At 45.1% G+C, this 22,533-nt stretch overlaps 1 protein-coding gene across 20 annotated transcripts in view; it reads right to left on the minus strand.

The window, feature by feature from the left end:
* Nucleotides 1–22,533, minus strand: part of LOC115589634 (adhesion G protein-coupled receptor L3) — a 204,876-nt gene that overhangs the window by 20,549 nt on the left and 161,794 nt on the right. For all 20 annotated transcript variants that reach the window (XM_030430661.1, XM_030430665.1, XM_030430649.1 and 17 more), the window contains 6 exons: nt 21,928–22,050; nt 19,835–20,040; nt 17,342–17,518; nt 8,232–8,441; nt 6,056–6,276; nt 1,599–1,665 (listed from right to left, as the gene is read on the minus strand). In XM_030430661.1, the coding sequence (XP_030286521.1) occupies nt 1,599–1,665; nt 6,056–6,276; nt 8,232–8,441; nt 17,342–17,518; nt 19,835–20,040; nt 21,928–22,050 (1,004 nt within the window). The remainder of the gene's footprint in view (nt 1–1,598; nt 1,666–6,055; nt 6,277–8,231; nt 8,442–17,341; nt 17,519–19,834; nt 20,041–21,927; nt 22,051–22,533) is intronic.

Here is a 22,533-nt window from a genome sequence, read left to right on the forward strand (position 1 = left end):
TGCTGCAGCATTCGTTTGCTTTTACAGTTCCTGCTACATCTGGGAAAAAGACAAAAAAAAGAATTGGCTTTGGTTGAAATATTTGTCAAACACTTGAAGAACTTCCAGCATTTATAACGTCGCGCCGCCTGCGATTTCACCCGCACTGACAGAATGGGTAGAATGCAATTCTATTGTTGGTGCGCCTTATTTGCCACAAAATAGAAGGCTCACGAGTTCACCTGTGTTCCTCGAGTATTTCTGTGGAATAAAGCTTAAAAACAAGCACGGTTTTGGTGTCAAACTCATCTCAAGGAGTTTGAACTCTTTGACTCATGTTTGACAAACAAATTGTAATAAGTCAGAAAAATTAAAAATGACTGCATGTTTGTTTACTGGATATATAACAAAAAAGAAAAAATTCAAAAGACCCATTTTGGTGTCAAATAAGAAACAAGAATAAAGAGAATGAGTCAGATCTGTTGGCGGCGTGGGGGTCTATTCAAAACAGCAATTATCAAGCTCTGACTTGCTCGACTGCTGTTTACAGGTGACGCTCAGCGAAAATGAGGTGAGCGGAATCTTTTTTTATTCGCCATTTTTAACTGCTTGCGATGCACCCCTGTTCAAACCCTCATCAAACTCCCAGAGGCAGCGTTGGATCGGAGCTCTCGCACTTCTTCCCAACACAGAGATTCTTGTTTTGTAAATCTAAGAAAGAAAAGTCGTGAGTCATGAGACGCACAGAGACGCTTTGTGAATGATTACACCAAACTGGAGCGTGACAGCGCTTTATGCATGTTTCCATTTAGCATCCAGAGTCATCATTAAGATTTGCTGGTAATCCATATTTTGGGTTCTGTGTGACAAGAATATATATTTTTTTTAAGCTATTACGGATATTTAACAACAGCAAAGTTGATTTACCGACTGGCGCGGTATTTATTATGATGGCTGATTGGTGTCCTGGAAAATCAGGAGCACATCTCCTGTGCCAGAGCGATATTTACAGCTTGGCATTAGCTTAAATACTGAGACGAACACACCAGCCTGACACCAGATTTAAAGCGGTTGGATCAATAAATGAGCTGCTCTTTCTTTTTCTTTTTCTTTTTTTTTCTGAGAGAAAATTAGGGCTGTCCTAGTTGGGAAAGAGACAGAAAGTGTGTGCGTCCTCCTCGTGTATCTGCCCCCCTGAGCTGCCTGCGAGCCCGGGAGGGGGAGACGGGAAAAAAAAAAAAAAAAAGGTAGCGGAGTACGAGTTGGAACGGGAACAAAATCAATCATAATCGCAGTGCGGATTACTCCAACACTGCATACTGAGCAGAGTTCACTCTCTTTCTCTCCGTCTCCCACCCCCCTCCACCCTCTCCCTTCCACAAAATTGTCTCAGCCGGTGACTGCAGCGGGGTGACAAACTGCAATATATTCTCTACACCCCTCATTCGTTTTTCTGGACGGCTCCTTGCCCGGCGGTGGCATATATGCTCAACAGGGCAGAGAAAAGAGGGAGGATAGGAGCTGGAAAAAGGGATCTCGGTGGACCATTTAAGCGACGACCCGCAGGCTAAGTAGGGTTAATGAGCAAAAGGGGGGAAAGTAGGGGGTGTCACGCTTACCATAATTATCAAGGTTGCCGGTCCTATGAAACTCCAAATGAAGTAGGTGTCCAGGCGAAGCCAGCAACTGCAACGGAAGAGATAGAGTGAGATGAGAAAGGGGGATAAGAAGTGCAAGAGAGGACAGTGAATGTGAGGGGTGGGGGAGAGAGAGGGATTCGAGGTTATGGCTTCACACTTCTGCTCGGAGGAAATACATCAAGTGGGAGGCCGGAGTGACAGAGAGGAATAGGCACTTCAAAACACAGATCGCCGCGAGGGGCTCGAGAATTATGACCACCGGGAGGAATTTTGGAGGAAAGGCGGCTTTTAGTGTCAATGACAGGCTCTCATAAGCAAAACAGGTGGAGCATCAAAAGGTGCAGATGAAACAGGGGGAGAGGACGCAGCTAAAGAGTGCGAGTGAGCGACCAGACAGCTCAGTTCTGTTTCAATTTGTCGTGGTACGGCGGCAGAATTACCATTACAGATGATAATTTATGGATGATTCAATTAGCGCTCGATTCAGTCCTCACTGTATCACTTCAAAGGAATTGGACTGACCTTGACCCTGACACAGGCAGTCCTTAAGCACTCAACAAAGTGTCTTACATGTCCGTGTTAGCCGCGGTGACACCGCAGGACTGGTATAATTATGTCAATAATTAAATAGGACGCTCCCCCTGACCTCACACTTCATATCCAAACATTACAGATAGTCTGTTCTTCTCCATTGAAGCGGACTAAACACAGAAGAGAGGCAGCGGGGCCAGAGTGGAAGGTGACAGTGCGCCTGAGAAAAAAAAATAAAAAAACTTTGATTCATGACCTGTGGTTGAATTATTAATCTTTTAATCTCCGCTGCTGCAGCAGATAGACGCCTCCATTTTTGGCCACTGGAAAATTATAGTTCACGCGGCCGTGTTGTCATTCAGGCTGACGGAGAGGGGGAAATGGAAGTGGCGGAGAATTAGCTGCGAGCCGGGAGCATTTTAAGGCAAACTGAAGCGTGCGGGGCACTTTAGAGCAGCACAGATAATGACCGTGGTACAAAGTGCTGACGTACAAAAACGCATGCATCAAAAAAAAAAAAAAGTGCTACACTGCGGTAAAACGTGATTTCAGATAAAATGTGAATACCTTCTTTTTTTTTTTTTCATCAAAACCTATTCTTATACTGCGCAGACACAATGGGGTGGCTAAACAAAGCTAGATACAGTGATCCATGATATGATGGATGTTATTCTGGTCCCATTCTCTTGGAGGCAACCCAAAATGAGGCATTCTCGAAAGCCGAAAAATGGAAGAACTCAGACTGAAAAAGCTCAACTGCGACGGACAACTTTGTGCATGTTTCAAGAACTCGCTGACAAACAAGAGATAATACGCTACGAGACGTGACGGGACGAAAAAATTGACTGCTCCTTTGTTGTTCCCGTGCCAGTCAAAACACAAGCCGTGCTCGTGCCAACAGCTTGTGCTGAATTTTCTGGCGTTGGTGCCACCAATCTGCGATCTGACACAGGCTGTCCTTTGAGCCAAGGCGGCTTAATCTGCAAAGACATCTTTGCAGCACAGATAGTCATTTCGCTGGTGTGATAGCGGGCTGATGACCAAGCAAGTTGCTGAGGCAATGTCAAATATTTGGATCAAGGAGATCACCTGGGGCTCTTTCATTTAATCCGAGGCATTAAAGTATGATCTTCGAGACGTGCATTGCGTTTGATAACGCAAATTAAAGGTAACCTGTCAAGTTTTTGACCACTAGCGGTGCTATTGAGCCGGATTTGTTTGGCGCTCTGTTTTGTCCGTATCTTTCGTTACTCAAGCGATGAGAATTCCTTCAATGGGGTCAACAAGGCACCAAGAAATGTAGCGTGAGGCATGAAAGACGACAAAGACAAATGCTGGTGCATGATTCGAGAGAACGCTTCGACATGGATGGCAAGGAACACGTGAAACACAGCTAAGGGCGTCAGTAGGCTACTCTCTGGTGGCCCTGCTAGCCTGTATGTTACAAGACACTAACCAGTGAAGAGGTGCAAAACACAGCTTTCATTCAAAATGCATTGTGGTTTTTTTTTTTAGATTTCAGTAGCTGAAAAAGAAATCACCACAGGGGACTTTTGACAATACCCCCCCATTATTCTGCACGCTCAGTGGAGCAGACTGGACAACAGACTGCTACAACAGCAACTACTGTAGGAAAAAAAAAAAGGGAAAAAAAAAGCCAATTGTATGTCTCGAGTTTACAGGTGGTTTGATGTATTGCTTTCATTAAACCAGAGAAATTACACAGGATCACACCCTTGTTTTGCTGACCTCAAAGCACCGTCACTGGACTCGAGACGAGTACAGACGCCGTGCTCAGGGGGACAATTAGTTTAATCACCGAGACATAATGATCGGAAATCCCACTTGCCTTTTCCGAGGATCCGACATTCCTCTCTGATCCCTGACTTTGAACAGGTGACTTCAACAAGCTCGCCGACCTTCAGGCTGCCGCGGCCCTTTTTAATGTGCTCGATTATCACGAGTCGCCTGGACATCGCTTTAGCCATCTACCAAACCTGGGTCACTTTTGACAACTGCCTGCTGGACATTTCTCCGCTCAAAGCGAGACCACCCATCATAGCGCTGCTTTCGGTCCCCAAATCAATTTGCGCCTTCTGCTATTCACCACGTGTCACGCCTTGTCCCTTCCCTCATCCTTCAAAGGCTGCGTATAATTGTTCCACCGGTGGCAGGCTTTAATTATTCACATGATGCCATGGCTCAGGCGGTGGCAGCTATCACCTCATCCATCACCAAGAACTATGGCTCTGCCAATCTACAAATGCACTGTCTACCAGTTGCGTCGTGTGTGCCATATTTGATAAACATCTCGGAAGCAAACTGCTGATGCTGGCCTTCATTATTTCCAGATGAGGCTGAGATAAACGGAGGGACGGAGGGGGATCCTCTTACACTGGTTTATAGATGACTTTGTGTCTCAGAGTAAAAATATATCAACTTGTATCTCATGAAGCTTCGGTAGGAAATACAAAAAGCCCGTCTCTGCCGCTGCCCGTCTTTTTGTTAATCTCCTGTCACTTTCTTTCCCTTTCATTCTCCGTCATCCTGTTCCTTCTCTCTCCATCCCCGCGCTGTGATTTGAGTGTCCTCAAATGCTCAAGGCGTTACCCACATTTGCAAGACATCCGTCCAGCAATACACTCTCCTGAAGTTAGCATTTTTCACCGTCAAAACACTGTCAATTCAGCAGCGGAGGGGAGTGCACGCAGCTCGAGTAACCGCTCTGCTTCATTAAAAGTTGATGATGAGCAGTAGCTACTGGAGCGTCAGCTGCATGGTTGTTAAAGCCCCTCGAACAACCACGACCAGTTGTCAAGGTGTTTGCAGGGTGTCTGTGTAAGCGAGGAAAGCATATGTCTGTTGGGCCTCCGGGGATCCACGCTGAACGCCACCTCATCGAGGTGCGACGATGTTGAAGTATTATTTTCTTGTCTTGAGGTGAAATATCTACATTAAGTTGCTTTCTGTGGTATACGAGTCAAGTCAAAGGTCATATCTTAATGTATACAAATAATTTAAATAATATAATACATCTACATTGATTTTAGAAAGCTGCTTTATAAACATCTGTTGTCCATAAAACTATATTCTATCATTTTAAAATGTTTGTTGTATCTAAAATGAATGTTGTGTTTATCTCCGAGTAAGACGGTTGGTTCTAGCTTCTAAAAAAGGGGTTTTGTGGAAAAGACAACAACACATTTAAAAATATTCATAGTCTGCGTAAGCCCACACTAGCTCTCTTACAAAAATGTTTGACCCTTGAAAAAGGACAAATAAGTGTTCACACTTTCAAAGTTCCTTTAGTTTGATCTCCATATCCAAACACCTGATGCAACACTTCCTTTCACTTTCAAATGGTTAAGGGGCTCGCAGGAGACAAATTAAAACGAAACCGTCAAAATAAATAGAGAGGAGGTCAGGATATCTCCGCCTTTGGTCATTAATGCGGGTCAAACACCGAAAACAGTTCCGACACTCAGGCTGCCTGGAAAACAAACAGCAGCCTCTCTGGTGTAAGACAAACTGACAAACTCCAGGCTTTTTTTCTTGGGGTTCACAAGGGTTTTTTTTTTTTTACAGTTCTCATCCACAGCAACAGAAGACATTTACAGCTGTTTTTGCAGGCTGACTGAGTGGTACTCTAAGGGCTAGTAAACAGATCTTGGTGTAAATTCAAGATGTAGTGAAAGGATCCGTTGGTTAAGTGGACAAATGCACTTTGCAGAGCCGTCCGTGTACTCTTCAGTTATTTTCAAAAAATGAATGTCAAGGCAATTATCATTATTCTTTTAAATGGACCATCTCAATAAAAGTCCATGATCTTCAAGTATTGCATGCAAAAAAAGATGCTTCTGCAGCATTCACACAGTTTGTGAAGACATGTGTCACAATGCACTCACATTCGGTCGGTGCCGTAGCTGCGGTAGTCCACCGCAGCGGAAACGGCCACGATTAGCGCGGGAACCCCGTAGCCCACCAGGTAGAAGTAGCGTCGGCGCGAGTGCTCGCTCTCAAACACCTCCACCAGCATGATGTAGAGCTGCACGCCCTCCAGGAACATCCACGTGAACGCCGCCAGGAAGAAGAAATGGAGCAGGGCGGCAAATACGGCACAAGCAATCTGTGAAGGGTTTAGAGTGGCAGGAATAAAGAGGGAAGGAAAAAAAAAAAGGCAGATTTGAGAATTCGAAACATATTTTAACCGAACACTTTTGTGCATTTCGCTGATTTCCTGCAGGGCTGTAATGCCTTGCTGAGGAGCATAATATGACTAAGATAATGGCAGAGACGGTCATCCGAGCGGCGTTTTTTCTGACCTCCGCGTGTTTGTATCTGCCCGACAATTAGCATTGCTAAGCTATGTTTGGCTGCGGCGACTGGACGTTTGCCTGTAGCGACTGGCAGAAGAACGCTGCAGCCACTGCGCCCATGTGGTCTTGTTTGCTGTAGCTGGCATGGATGAAAGAGAGATATGAAGAAGTGAAGTCAACAGTCCAAGAGCCATTTGGAGCTCATTGCATTTTATACCGCGGGCCAGGTGCGAGCACATGATGTAGTCGTACACTTCCTGGGCTGATGCAGATACCTGCAGGCGAGACGAGGACGGGAGCAGACTGTGATTAGCATGTAGGCACGTTCCGCGCACACTTTCCAACAATAATAAGATACAGTACTTACGTGGATTGATCTAATTATTGGCACAGTTGAACATAACTGGTGTATTTTGTCACTGAAATGGATTCAATTAAATAACTAAAAGGTTGAGTGGACATTAATTGCGGTCCAGGAGAGTGATCTTAGAGCCGGGCTGTGAATCACACCCATAAAATGTTATGGAAGGGAAAGGTGTAGGCCAAAGCATTATCTTTTAACTTCACAGGGAAGCAGCTCTGCGGATAAACTACGATGTGTGAGTTTTTGGTTCTGGTAGTTCAGGAGATATTTGGAGAACAAAAATAAAGACGTGTTCTTTTACTTCTTGGCGAATTTAGTATTTCTATCAGTCGCAATTCGCCTGCAGTCGTCACCTAAAGGCATGTGTGGGATTATATGATCAAATACCAATCAAGTAAAGACTGAATGTATAGACATAGAGATTATTCCACATCACTCCAGCTAAGAGAGCAAATCTAACTGTGTACTCGGCCTCATTAGTAAGCAGAAACAGCATGATTGCGAGAAGCTGTAGGTGGGGACTTAAAAACAAGAAGAAAAAAAGCCCCTCCACCATCCTGTATACATGTAACGACTCCACATTTGTCTGCTCGAGCGCTGCGCGCTTGAAGCCGACTGCGCGGTGACAGCATGCCTCCTCCACCTGCTGCCACAGCTGAGCTCTCGCGAGGAAAGAGATGCCCTCCAAACTACCGTCATTACACCGGGAGATGGATTAGTGTATTGAACAGCTTAATCCAGATGAAACTTGAAGTGTTTACGAATTGGAAAAGTGCACCGGGAGGAGGTTGGAGGAGGGGCGTGGTGGTGGTGGTGGTGGTTGGGGGGGGGTTAACAGATGAATTCACGGCTTCTTGTGCAGCGTAAGAATGATCTGAGGATGTAACAGTGAGATGGCAGTGTGTGGGTATGTGGGAGCTCTTTCAAGTGTGCGTTTGCGTCTGTGTAACCAAGGGAGCGAGCGTTTGTTGAATGAGGGACATCCAATTCTTTTCTATCAGCGCTTCTTCTCAGTGAAACAGTTCAGGGCTCTCACTGCTTTTGACCGCTCGCAGCACAGCCGGGACACCCAAGGTTACATTTTCGTACAAATTTTTAGGCTCTTCAATCGAGAGACAGGACGGTGAAGAGTCCTCAGCGGAGGTGAACACAAAAGATTTCAGGGAGACGGGCTGGGAGCCATGAGGGACGGAGTTTTGGAAGAAAAGATTACGTTCCAAGTATTTGTGCAAGGGGCAATGAAAGAGACCCTCATTCATTTCCACTTATTCCTTAAGTATTATATTAGTGTAAAATAAAAGACGGATTTTACTGAGCTAAGCCAAAAATACAAGCTACTTCTCAGCATCATCAGTAGCACAACACTGAAGTATCCTGCAGCAGCAGCAGAAGCAGTCTCACCGGCTGGTCCCCCCGATTGATCCCCACCAGGAACAGGGACTCGGCGATGAACAGGCTGATGCAGAGGTTCTTATGGATGGTGTTCCGGTCACTCTGGAGGCCGCGGAAGAAGCAGAAGGTGAAGAGGCTGATGAGCAGGCAGACCAGCGACAGGAGGATGCCGACCCAAGTGATGACGTCAAGAAGCATGTCGTGAACGGGGTCCGTGTTCTGAAAGAGAGGCGGTGAGAGAGAGTGGTCAGCGACACAGGCCTCGTACGGGGCTCGTTTGTAAAGCACAAGGCAAAGCGGTAGTAACACAGAGAGAAAAAAAATGGCTGTAACATTAAATTACCATTTCAGTCCAGCAACAACCCAAAAGCTTTTATTTCCATTGCTATTATTATTTTTTTCTATTTTTTTTTGTGGGAGGGGGGTATAGTGCATTCACTCAACCCTTCAATAAACCAGCACCCTGCGAGCCACAGGTGGTGGATATGAATCATGAATTAGTCGTCATGAATCAATCTAAAATGCCCCCCTATTGTTTTTATTTTGGACAGGCAGCAAAGTGAAACAAAGTGAGCAGTCCGCGGGGCCGCAGGTGTCGGAGACCAGCGCAACGGGAACACAATCAAACCGCAACATGCTCGATAACTTTCACTGTTGCCTTTAGATAATTTCCTCTTTTCAAATAGTAATTTGCCACCACAGCCAGTTTTGGCCACTAAAAAGCCTTTTGCTGACGGTAAATCCGTGGGGCTTTACGGGAGAGATAAGGATCAACGGCGATTCCACCACAGCCATGAAAGAGAATTTACATCAGTCCATAAAAAGCCAAGTGCACATAGGGATTCGACGAGAGCTGCAGGAAAAACGGCAACGCACGCCGAAACAGCGGCGTCTGCAGAATGACTGACTTCTGTGGCCTTAAGCGAAATAAAACAAACACATTAGGAGCAACCTCCTGCCAAAAAGCTGCCACGGGTAAAAATGGGAGCCCGTTTGAATCCGAGCCTAATTAGGAATGTGTAATAGGTGACATCTTGTCAATAAGTTCAGCACAAAATTTTTGTAGGCGTGCTTCTTTCTTGCTCGAGCAGCAAACTTCAAGGTGGCTGTCGTACACCACAGAGTGTATGGAATGACTTACAAGTAGCTCAACAAATACGATAAAATGGAGACTATTCTTTGATTGAAATACATATATATCCACCACATACTAGTTCGCATGTGAGCAGAGAGGCTGAAGCAGCGTATCCATGTTCCAAATGAATCCAATGAACACATTCGGAACATGACAGGTGGAGGCGATGAAGGGTTCCTTTGGGTTCATCTGACGCGGCTGTGAGGGCACATCTGACAGAAAGGGTTGGAAACCACCGCGTTGAAAGATTTAACAAGCGCACGTCACTGAGGCAGATGCCCAGATTCCCTGTAATATCTCACATCTGGTATAAGGAACTGCGCTGTCATCTGACAAATTCTGCATCATGCCACCAGCGGGGAAGGGAAAAGACTTGCCAAAGCATGACACGGCTGTTAAAAAGGCGTCTTCTATATGTAAAACACGGGGACAGCCATCAGAGAGTGACATCTTGATTTATTAACCAAACATAATTACTGCATCCAAACATTTTGGTCAGCTTCTGAGGCTTCCTAATTTCCCAGCGGAGTAGTCTTCTTTTTCAGCCTGCTGGGCATTGATTTAAAAAAAGAGGGAGGAAGAAAGTGGGAGTGGGGGGAGGAGGTGAGTAACTCTTAAAGAAATCTGCCAACGTCCTCACGACTGACTGTCATCCCTACCGGGACTACCTGGGTGGAACTCCTCGGTGTACATATGACAACTACGTCTGAATGCTAATGAAGATTAAAATGAATGATGTTATACACGCTCCCCTTAGCTGGACACACATCAAGCACTGACACCGGATGTTAAGCACCCGACTTGACGCACAGCTTGGCATTGAAACACAGTTAAAAATGAGCACAAAGCCCGAAAACCTCAAGCTAAGCAGATCTCCCTTTAACTGTGTGTACATCAAGCACTGACACTAGATATTAACTACCCGCCTTAAAGCACAGTTTGGTTGTTTGATATCAGAGGACGTGTTCGCAGTCTCAGCCTCTAGGGTTAGACTCTGAGCTATAGTTCAGGACAAACCCCAGAAAAATATTGCTTACGTTGAGAAATGGCTCCTCAAAAGCATACTATATGTCTAATATGTCTCTCAAACAGGCACCTCTTTAAATCATATTTCGACCACAGTCAGTAGGATTTTCCACGAGGGGGGGGAGGGACCATCAACATCCACGGGGGGGTTGTTTTCTTGCTTTTTTCATTTCTTCCCTTCCTTCCCCCCCGAAGTCAAGTTAAAGTGAGAGAACTTGGGGGATGGAGTGTCGCACAAAAGCCTTGTTTAGTGGCAGCTCTGCTAACGCTAGCAGAGAGGGGGAACAGATGCTGATCATTAAGGGGCTCTGGTACAATAACAGCCGCAGTGCTCCTTGAGTCTGGGGAGAGCGCTCTTTTGATTTTCCTGCCTGATGAGCCGTTGTGTATACGTCGGACGAGTTCGGGGGGGGGAGGGAGGAGAGGAGTAGGCTGGCAAGATGTTACATAGAGCAGACGTCTGTATGTGTATGTGTGTCAGTCCGTGTGAAAGTAACTTCAGAGGGGTGCCTATACGTCGTGGGTGGCGACAGATGTTGATGTTTGTGCCTGCGTGCTCTTGTAGGTGTGCGGCGCTAGTGACACAGAAGTCTGTTTTTCAGTCGGCTGCATTACAGAGGCATTGGTGCGGTGGGTGGTGCTGGCTGCGACGCATTGTGAGGGGACCCTAAGGTCTCTCAGGCGAGGGTGATGCGCAGTGGCTGCAGGCTCTATCCATCACAATCTCACCTTCAATTGGAGAGAAGGGGGGGGGGGGGGGAGTCGGGTCAGAGAGAAAGAGATGGTAACAGAGGAAGAGAGAAAAAGAGACAAAGCTGTAGGAATGGAGAGAGAAGGGCAGGGAGTGTATCTACACCTGGGTGATGGATTTACTGTGGAATGATTTCTTTGTTCTGGGAGGTGGATGATGGCTGAGACGTCGCCAGACACAATGTCTCTGCTGAAAAGTTCCCTTTCACTGCGGGCTCTGTCCGGGCAGGATGGCAAATGATGTGATCTGCAGAGCCTCTGCGCCGAACCTCAAGCCGACAAGCCCCCATGATGGGAATCGGTATAGGGGACTCGAAAGTGGGCCGACGTAATTTGCTCTGAAATTCACTCGCCGTGTCGCAAGGGCGGCCGAGTCATATAGCATCCGTGTTACTTAGCGGGGCGAGGCACATTTGTGCACATTCGATTTGTCTTCCAATCTTTCTCTCCTACATTTTTCTCTTATTTCTTAAACACACATATTTTTCATTCCAGACGGATGCCTTAGGAGATTGGCTTTGCCCCTGATCTGCTCCCACGTAGCACAAAATAAGGTTTCTGGGCACTCGAGCAGTCTGACAGGGAGGAGCAGACGTGGCAGCGAGCGGTTTTTTTGCACCGCGCGCCGGTCATCACAGCCAAGCCATCTGAACCTGACATCGCATCATACACACTTAATTACCATAACATCCAGAGCCAAAGTCTCCTGAACCAGTTCTCTGAAATGCTTAGGAGGGTGAAGTAGTGAGGAGAACAGAGCGTCAATCCTTTATACCTCAAAGAACCGCTCTGAGTAAAGGGCCATGAAGCCAATCCAATTAAAATGCATAAATCTCCCTATATGCCTCTGGAGCCAGGCTTTGACTCATGAAATACGGTCAGGCAGGGCAGACAGTTGCGCTAAGGGGTAGTGGCCCACTGCAGGGAGTCATGTGACAAGTTCACCTACGGTATGACCAAGGATTTATGATCTGCACGGGGATGAGGAACAGTTGCAGAGAGGGCACATGAATCAGGGGTCCTGGCAAATTCGTCACATTTAAAAGAGCTGGGAGAGAGGTCCCAGCTTGCGTGGCAGGGGTTGACATTCAGCACATGCACCTAATGTCACACCGTGTTCTAAGCTACAATAACTATGATATAACGGCCGAGCCCGCCTATCGGTTGCTATGGCAGTTAACGTCGTCTCCATCTCCCTTGTCTGTGCCCTTAAACGTATAAATAGATTTGTTTTGAGCCCTCTCGCTCGCTGCGTGCACATGCACCATGCTTATGTGTAGCATCGTACAATACACAACTAACCTTGACCGTCCTTTCTCATCATAGTTACTGTCTGATGGTGCCAGCGTGGAGATGTTCTATGAGGACAGTGATGAATGGTACCCAAATATCACCCTCTCCATCATCCAGTGGGATGCGCCATTGATTTATACTTACTGGTCTGTCGGGAATAGTGCCACTTACCAGTAGCTGAATGCTTCCCTGGGGCCGATCTGAGCACGCACATCTACTACGTAAATAATGGCCTGTAGGTGGAACCAGAGCGGGTCTATATGTCATGAGCTGGGGTTGTGTATTTTAGCCCATATTTAAAAATGATTGTCTTGTTTTTTTACTAATTTCCCATGAGCTTAATTTCAAAGGGAGCCTCAGGAGCGTGAACACGAACCATCAGGGTATCTTGACCCCGATGACAAAGTGGTCCTTCAACTGACCCAGAAAGGTTCCCGCAAGAAAGAGGCTAATCTGCAAATGATCACGTGATTTAATGTGCAATGTTTGCGTCCAAGTTCAACGCCACCAGTCCAAAGGCAAAATCCTGACTTTTCAATATCGAGCCGTATGGAGTGAATCCAGTCCCCAGACATCTCAAGCGTCTTTATTTGCAGCAGATGTCTGAAGGTTCAGTAACAGGACATCTCGAGTTAAAAATCATTAGCGTTCTCTGCAAAGTCACATGAAAGTAAAACCACCCTCACGTCACTTGCTCCGAAAGCTTGCAATCACTCGGAAAAAAAAAAAGATACAAAAGAGAAATAATCTCTCACACGCAGCTGCCATCTGTGAGTACAGTTTAATTTGTTTATGCGGCCAACGGCGCTTCTCGGCTCGGTTTGCAGGATCAGTCAGAGGCATCAGCTCTCTGGCTAGATAGCTCAAAATTTGCAAACAAAGGGCTCGAGTGGCGACGCAGGCGGCGGTGACAGCACTCCATGTCCTTGTGATCATCTAAGTGGCGGTTACCTGAAACAACCCTGTATATGACGGATACTGTTTGGAGTGGGCCTACTCCTGAAACCCAAGAGGCTTGGCTGCAGCTATCTGACATTAATGAGTTCTTGTGAGCCGGCGAGTTGAAAAAAAGGTTTCACATTTGGTTACTGGGCTGAGGACACAGCTTTGGAAACCACCAAGGCTCCAAACGTCTTCAGATAATCACTCCAAAAAAAAAAAATTCTAACGATGTTCAAACATCTACAATATGTGAATTAAAAATTATTCCGAGGAACTAATTGACTTCAAACATAATTAATCCCTGTGAGATACAGTCTGGAGTTCCTCCGCTGCCGAGTGTGTCTAACAATCCTGCATACAGTGCTCTCGAGTTCAAGGGTTTCTTTTAAAGATGAATGTGTGGGCCAGGTTTTTACCTTGCCCACACTCACAATCAATGTCAGGTGGAGCCTGATTACAAGGCACTCGTGGTTAAAAAAGTATTTCAGCACACAGATATTGGGTTTTTATATCAAATGTATGGTCTTACTGTTGAGTCAGTGAGACCGTGGAAATGCAAAAGTTCAAGAAATTGAGTGATATGGTTTGATTTGCTACAATGAATGTATAATGATTGTTACGTCATGATGTATAAAAATCCAGCTCGGAGACAAATCGATGTCCTGAGATCAACTTTCCCAGACAGAGCTGGCTTCTTTCTCGCTGTAACATAAAAACGCGCTTGAATCTCGCTTGTCGAAACCGTTCCGAGCGCAAGCGTCCGCGGAAAACCACGCGGCAACTTCAAAATCGCCGTCGAGGACAAAATGACAGCGTTTGCAATGTCACGAGCGCGAGCGTTTTGCCACTTGTAATTGGCGTGAAGTACGTGGCACTTCGAATGCAATCACGCTTGAAAAAAAAGCAACACTACGAGCGCGACAGGGCTGACATCTTATCGAGCTGAACATAAAGATCTCTGCATGTAGCGCCGTCATTATTCCAAACTAGCGTGCATACGATCCATCGCCCCCCCCCCCCCCCCCTCCACAAAAAAAACCCCAACAAGATGAAAGATGATGGTGTTACTGTAGCGAGCCTCGATCCTCCGAAGCAAAATTGTAATTACAGCATGCCTATCTGTTTTTTTTCTTTTTTTTTTTTCTCTTTCAGAGATGCCACTGAGAAATAAACAAGGTTAGAATATAATCTGTTGCTCTGAGGGTAATGAGTAATAACAATGCAGAGATCAGTGGTGGTATGCGCTGTTGCCATGGATACAAAAACAGATAGTCTCTTCAATTTATGAAATTTTTTCCCCCCTTCTGCTCCTCTCTCTCTCACACACACTCCCACTTTCCCTCCATTCACTGTGTTCTCAGCTACAACACGGTGACAGTTTGTCAAATAAAAAGCCTCCGTATCTCCCATTCAGTGGCACCTTCCAACGAGCTGCCTTTTATAACATCCAAGTGGAAAAGATAAAGAATAAGGGAGGGTGAGAAAAAAAGAAAAAAAAAAGAGAAAAAGGAAAAAGCAAAGCGCTATCACTCAGAGATGGGGTGTAAGTACTGTCCACTTCTTCTCTGCCGAGGAATGTTTGGGATTGACTTGACTGAAAGCGCTCCTTTCACTTGCCTCCTTATTTTTTTCCTTCTCTTCTTCTTCTTCTTTTTTTTTTTTGCTGCTTTGCTTTCATCGCGTGAAGGCTCCCATTCTTCGCGACTCCCTCTCTATTCCAGACTCGGCTTCGGCTCTGCAGAGAGCTTAGCGGGTCCAAAAGTCACGCTGCTCAGTGACAATCAGGGGCTCTCTCTTGCTCGAAGGGAGCCACACAATCCCCGACCCCCCCCCCTGGAGTCGTCTCACTCTGAAAGATTTTTTTTTTTTTTTTATTATTGAATTTTAGATTTCTGTGTGTGATTATTGGGTTAGGTGCATACTGTCTGTGTGTGAAAGATAGAGTCGGACTGGCCATGAGAGGGAGGTGAAAGAAAGTCTAGTGGTTTCATGGAGAAGAGCCAACTGGGACGGAGCTGGAGTGTTATTTTATTTCATTTTTTTGCGACTGATTCAGAAGAAAGGCTCTGGAGACACAGATGCCATACCGGATACCAAGAACTAGTCTGCTCTGTCAGCAGCGAGCTCCTCAAAACTTCTGGTGACAGAAATAATAAAGCCGTCCGTCAGCATCAAAACCACGACGCAACTTCTTCCCCGACTGGCGATATTCTCCGACCTTTCCCTCCTTCAGCTCTCCTGAGTTTTCTGTTCACCCACCTCCTCTCCCTGTCTTTGTTTTTTTTGGTTTTTGTTTTTCCAGTTTTGTAAGTGCTGCCCACAATAATCACTCCACACAAATCTCACAGCCAACTAACAATTTCTTTAACAGGTTTTTTTCTGTGCGAGAACTTCCATTAGCACCTCCCAATCAACTTGCTCTCCAGCACTCCCCACCACGCTCGCTGTGCTCAGTTTCACTTTGCTTTGCTGTGACTCACCTGAAGGCAAAACAGACACTGTGCACGGAGAGAACATAGCGACATGGGGGAATGATTTCTTTGTTCTTCCCTTCTGTCTTTACAAAGCAAATTCGTGAATCAATAAACACGAACCCCTACATTAACAACGTAAGCGGACCGAAAAAGTCCAAGACCCAAAAGAAAATCGGTCTGGCAATCAGTTTCTCTGCCTCCTGTCCTCTTCTCATGCTGATGATGTTTTCACCAAACTCTTGGCAATTCAGCAAATAGACATATATCTGAAAACATCCCTTAAGGAATGACATTTAGAGAGCTTAAAGTCAAATACTGAGGCTTTAAAGTTTTCCTCTAGACTAAACACCTACAGCGGTTGTCCTTTGATTATAAAATAGAAAGAAGAAATAAGAATCTCTGAAAGCTTTCACATTCGTTTGACAAATGTGTTTATAGTACTGACTTGGAATCAGATCTAAAAAATAAAACACCAAAAGTCTCCATCTACATCTCCAGGTCAAGGCTGTTAGCTTAGCACACAAATGAGTATATGTATATTTTGTGTTTGTGAAAGAATAAAATCAGAATCTTCACTACGTCAAAGTTTGTTCACAGTACGGCAGGCTGGCTGAACCTCTCTACTTCTACTCTTCATGATAAGCTAATCGTCTGCACGACCTAGCTCCCTAATTAGCGCACGCGCGAGGTTGGTATAAATCTTCTCCCAGAATGACAACTGATAACTCTTTGTCAGGGATTAGATATTAAACATTTAGCTTAATGACTACCTGCAGTAAATGTTTTGCGCATTAGTCTTCGTTAAGGAGAAAGTGAGATAAGGTAAGATATCGATAAGAGATTAATCGGATTTAGACGTATCTGGTTATTATACAATTTCACCAAAATTCCCACCTTTGGTCGGACAAAGCGAGGCAGCAGCAGTTTAGATAAAGAGATATTGCTGTTGTAGTATAGTAAAGGCCTGTTCTGATGCTTTATGAAGAGTTTCAAAAAGGTTCAAAGGCCAAAACATTTTTTTTTCTCCCATAAAAGCAATGTATAAAATGTGTTTTCAACAGGCATTGTATAGCACACAAAACACCAATCGTATATTTGGGCTCCACATTGGAGGTTTAAAATGGCTGCAATCAATACACGCTTCACACTGACGGGGTCTTTGTCTGACGCTATATGAATAGGGTGTGTACGCTGGCACTTTAAATGTTAGTCTACAAAGTGCTGCGAAGGTCAGAAAACTGCTCCGTCAATTTTCTCCGTCTGAACTAAAAAGCACGGGAAACATCAAACATACATTCACCAAACAGCAACAGAAGGGATGGTTTCTGCTTCACAATGCCTTCCACCGTCTGGACCTTTACTTTTCCTGTCAGCCAATCATCTTGGAATGGACTGGCGGAGTGAACCGTGATGGATTAATGCCTTTTCATTTCTCTCAGCTGCATTTTGGTGAAATTGCACATTTCTGAGGACAAAAAACGCCCCGTCGAGCGGCTCACCTTGACATCCACGTGGGCCATGAGGACTGCAAAATTGGTGAGGTGGGTGCAGGAGCATGTGGTGTGCGTCCTGTTGGTGCCCAGCAAGCGGCAGTCCTGCGTGGACCAGTAACCGGTCATGGTTCTCTTGGAGTAGCTCCAGAACGAACAGTTGGGGTTGAAGTTCTCCTCAGACTGCTGTTGAAGGAGGAAAAAACGATAAATCATGAATAAATCAGTGCAATCAGACCATCCTGGAGTAAATCACACATTAGCTTCGTCTGCTCTACGTTCCTTTGTGTGCACTGTAATCTGTATCCATTCTAAAGTGAATAGCAGGTGGTTTTACGGTCATACGGCATCGAGTGGCCCCATGCCTGTCTTTCATTGTGTTCTCTGACCTTTCTCTTTAACTTTCACTGCGTGAGAATGGACTGCCCCACTGTTTAATGGGCACCACCGCTGTCCGCGCCGGGCTAACGACAAGCACGCCTCCCCGCTATCTCGCCTGCCATTTCATAAAAAGTAATCCGCGACGTTGGGCAACACGCAGGCACGGCGGAACATAACCGCTGATAAATAGATGCCTCTGCCTCTTGAGCCCACTTTTCTTTTGTAGCTCCGGAAAACAAAGCAGAGCACACTCACACCCATCCTTCCCTTTATGACTTACAGCGTCCAAGGTTAAACATATCTGCTTTCTTAACCATAAACACCGCGAGGAGCTGTAGTTGTTTAAGAGTTTCACACTCGCTGTCAGGGTAATTAGCCTAATAAGGTTTATCCTCTGTGAATGTAAATTTGCAGCTGATTGAGTTTACCCTTCACACGAGCGGACCCTGTGTAAAATATTCCACCGCAAAGAGATAAGATGACCCGCTGTCCCATTAATGGCTTTAATTGGTCCCATTAAGTGGTGAGGCAAGGAAGCAAAACAATAACTGGAGGACACATCATCAGCCTAGAAGAGTGGTGATCCAAAACCTCACGGTTGGGAGGGGTACATAAATGTGGGAAGCCATAAAAATAGAGATGTTTAGGGATTATTTTCAAGGGTACAGTTGAAGTCGACTACACATGCCTGAGATAAACAATTACTGTCTGCAGGTACAATACATATTCTACTTTAAACACACTATTTCCTCTATGCATAATCATGTTCAGTTCATCTTGGGCCGCGTTATTGTGTCCAAAACTCAAAACGATTAACGCAATTATTCCATTTTGTCCACATGCAACACCAGAGCAGCATGCACCGAATGAAAAGGCTTTATGCTTTAACAGAAGAGAACAGGGAAAGGTTCTAGCTTGCAGACACAGCTATTCCCTGAGAGGCAGAGAATTCTCTTAATAACACCTCCGACCGCTTTACCAGTTAACCAGAGAACAGGGAGCCCTTGAGATGATGCGCCGGAGAAAGCGCTCTACATGCAAAACATCAATATTGCATCCAATGACGTCGAATTAATTGCAGAAGCCGTGAATTGCAATCATGATTAATAAATGATTAACTGCACGGCCCCATGTGTGCACCAAATGCACTCGGCAGTGTACGGAAATGCCTGTGTGTTTACGGCAACTTCGGCGCGATGAAGCGACAGATCCGGCAGCAGCAGCTCTTCGAGGTGCAATCACAGTGTTATGAGCGAAGGAAGCTGCTGTACAGAAAACACACTCCTTCCAAAAGGGCACTGTTTTATTGAAATGACTCGATCGGAGCAGGGAGAGATTATAAAAGCGCCAGCGCCCCAACATTAGAACAACAGTAAAATTACCGGATGCACAGTCCAAATTACAAATTACACTTAAGGCAGGTGAGTCCCAGCAATAACTGCGCTGACACTGCCCCCTGACATTTTCCCACCATTTCATTCTGACATCCATGAGCTACCGTCCTCTTACTCTCTCATCCCTCTGCGCTCTCTGTGCGTCTTTAAAATTCTGCCGTTGTTGCTTCCTTTCCAGGTCCCTCCTACACATGAGACCCGCTGCAGTTCCCTTATGGATGCTCAGCATCCCTGATAATCGCTGAAGGCGCCGTTCGTAGACAAAACAGGGATATTTCGAGGGTAGCAGAGTGTGGAGAAGATAATGTAGTCAGGAGGGAGAAGTCGCGACTCCCCACAATGACTAAGCGGCCTCCGCTGAGCCTCGATATGACTGATATTTGTTCTGGAGATCTGGCAGGTATTTGTTCAAGCTAATAAACAACAACATGCATCACCTTGTGAGCGATTCCGTTGTCACACCCTTCTCCGAATAAAACTTCTCAACATTAACTTTGTTTTCTTGGTTGGAGATTGGATTTGTACAGTTTTGTTGCACTTCAGGGATGAAAAAATAAAACATAAATATGATGAAAGACTTCCATCACAAAAGTGTGTGCGCCGGTGTGAGTGCGTGTGTACGTACGGGGGAAATAGATAAAAAGCACATTAAATGCAGAGGCAGTAACATCAAAGTAAAAACAAAACACGCCTCGACACAGACTCACATAAAGAGACAGGAAATTACCTGTAGATGTCTGATGGTAAATATGACAGGGTCAGACAGGTAGACTTTGTTGGAGTCCTTGTTGATGGCAGCCGTGATAACCGGTGAGTTGACGATGACAGAGTAATTGGTGGACATGGCTTCGCTACCCAGCTTCATGCTGGCATTCTCCGTCGAAAGGTAGACGCCGATGTGTTTGTACAGGACGAACGCTATCCGGATCTCACCTGCAAGAGGACAGTCGGGGGGGGGGGGAATTGTTCAGTCTTCTACAAGTGACACTTGAGTAAAGAAAATGCCACGCTGCCAGGAGCATGTGGACACCCCGACGCGGCGCGACTGTTCCGACTCATCCCAAAGGTGTTGGCCACTCAGGATGTCCAAAATGACATTTAAACACTAAGCTGCAGCTGCCGACAACGCAGCTGCCATCAAAGGTAATTATGCATCAATGGTTTTCAAAATGTGCTTCATGTTGCTAACCATTACATCAAACCTATTTAAGCCATATCTCGTTATAGGCAGACAGCAGCAACCACATGTAGAAAACCATTTTGGTGACACATTCAATGTCATGTCTACACATTCATACATATTACAATTCAGTTATAAGCTATAACGTATCATAACAGTATAAATCATCAGATTCTGAAATGGAATAATGATTTATAAAACATCAATAATATTTCATAGCCTACTGCTGTATAGGTTTTTAGCAATTGTATGACACTATGACACAATTATGAGGCATCATACATTAAGCAGTGCAGCTGACTGCAAGTTTATTGCAAAACTTAGAACCTTGTAAAAAGTTGTCATGCTCGACTATAAACACTTATAAAGTTTATAATGCCTAATAAATGCATTATGACGTTATCACCGTATGCTGTAGGATTTCCCTTAAATAGAACCAATAATTTCACCTAATCTAGAGACAAATAGGCCTAAATCAAAAAGACAAAATCCACTGCATTTGCACAGTGTCCACACACTTTTGGCCACACAGTGTCGACTAAAGTAATGTGGGTAGAATGTGTAAGATGGTCAATTTGGGACGGTTTCTTCCACGAACAAGCGCAGCTTTGTTATGCTAGTTAAATGGATGATAAACGCTGGTGAACTTCAGAAATGCTGGCGAGAATAACAAAAGCAATGCTTGAAATATTTTCACTCATGACTCAGTAACTGTGCATTGTAAAACTGTCCAGTGTCAAGTCTGCCAAAATATTTCCACAGGAGAGAGAGAAAAAAATAAAGAAGTCTTTTCTGAATTCGACAAACGGTAATTTCAATCCAGCATTCCATATAATGTGGTTAGCGCTCTGCTACTGGCACGGACAAAGACGGGCATTTTCCCTGTTAATAATCTCCTCCTCTCCTTCTCTCTCATACGCATTTCTTTCCCCTCCTGCCGTCTCACTTTTGAGCACTGATATGAAAGAGAGTTCCCTCCCGCCGCGACTGAGATCACTCACTCAGATGAAAAGAAAACAATTTGGGTGCTATAGCGCTGGATGGCGGGAAAATATCCGCCACCCTGCTATAATGATCCGCCCGGGCACGGCTGGACATTGACTTAGTCATCCAGCTGAGAGGCATCGGGCGCAGCTTGAGTCGATTCTGATTTGCATGAGCTGATAATAAAGTCTAAAAACGGGGCTGCATTGCTCCTGACGATAGCTGTGTATTGTGTCTAACTGCCTCATTTACAGTTTAGAGGCAGTGCTCGAGTGTAACTAATTCTACAGCCAGGGTCCTATTTGAAGACTGCAGAACGGTCCCTGTGCTTTTTATGCAGCCCAACAAAGGATTCGAGAAGCAAATTGAAAGTTATTCAAAGGCATCTGTAATGGAATTCCGACAAAACCCCTGCAGTCCCAACGCAATGCCACATCCAGATGTGAAAAAAAAAGGGAATTTTTGATTAATTACAGCGGGTGCCAGAGAGTTTTTCAAGTCCTACACCAGTTTTTCTATTTTAGCCAAGTCACATTTAGTCTATTTTATCACAAGCCTGAATAACACCCTGACTGGAGCTGTGCATGAAACATGATTACACTTCAAATCAACAATAGGGGGCCCATAAAAGCATGTTCAAAGGTTCGACTACTCACCGTTTCTTCCATGCTGCTTCAGCGTGTTAGCTGAGAGGTGGATGGAGTTGCCCTGCCCACCCGTTTGTGGAAACTTCAGATCGGGCAAGTTCCCGTCCGTGCTCATCCTCGCCACCTCCAGCTCTGCACACAGAAGGACAGAGCAAACCCAAGCAAAAACAGCATTAAGAAAACAATAAGGTTGTTTTTTGTTTTTTTTAATGACACACAAGCTCATAGACATTAAAAAGAGCTGCATACTTAATATTCAAGGAACTGGAGGCTCACAACAGGGTGCAATATTCCAACTGAGGTCTTAAAAGAAACATTCAACAACATGAACAATATGGCTGTTAAATTTCATGCTAAGACTCGAGAAGACTGAAAGCACTCTTGTTTTCTGTGCAATGTATATATATAGCCAGAGCCTGGTGGCCATTAGCTTAGCTTAGCATAAAGATTAGAAGAAGAGGGAAACAGCTAGCCTGGCTCTGTTCAAAGCTAAAAACAATATTTAATAAAACACAATGTTTTAATAACTTTAGCGGTCCTGGTTAACACATTTCTAACTATTTCCATAAGCTGTGTCATCAAAAGCAGTTTCCAATGAGGCTCTGTCCACATGTT

The sequence above is a fragment of the Sparus aurata genome, chromosome 10 (assembly GCF_900880675.1).
Source record: "Sparus aurata chromosome 10, fSpaAur1.1, whole genome shotgun sequence".
NCBI classification, from domain to species: Eukaryota; Metazoa; Chordata; class Actinopteri; order Spariformes; family Sparidae; genus Sparus; species Sparus aurata.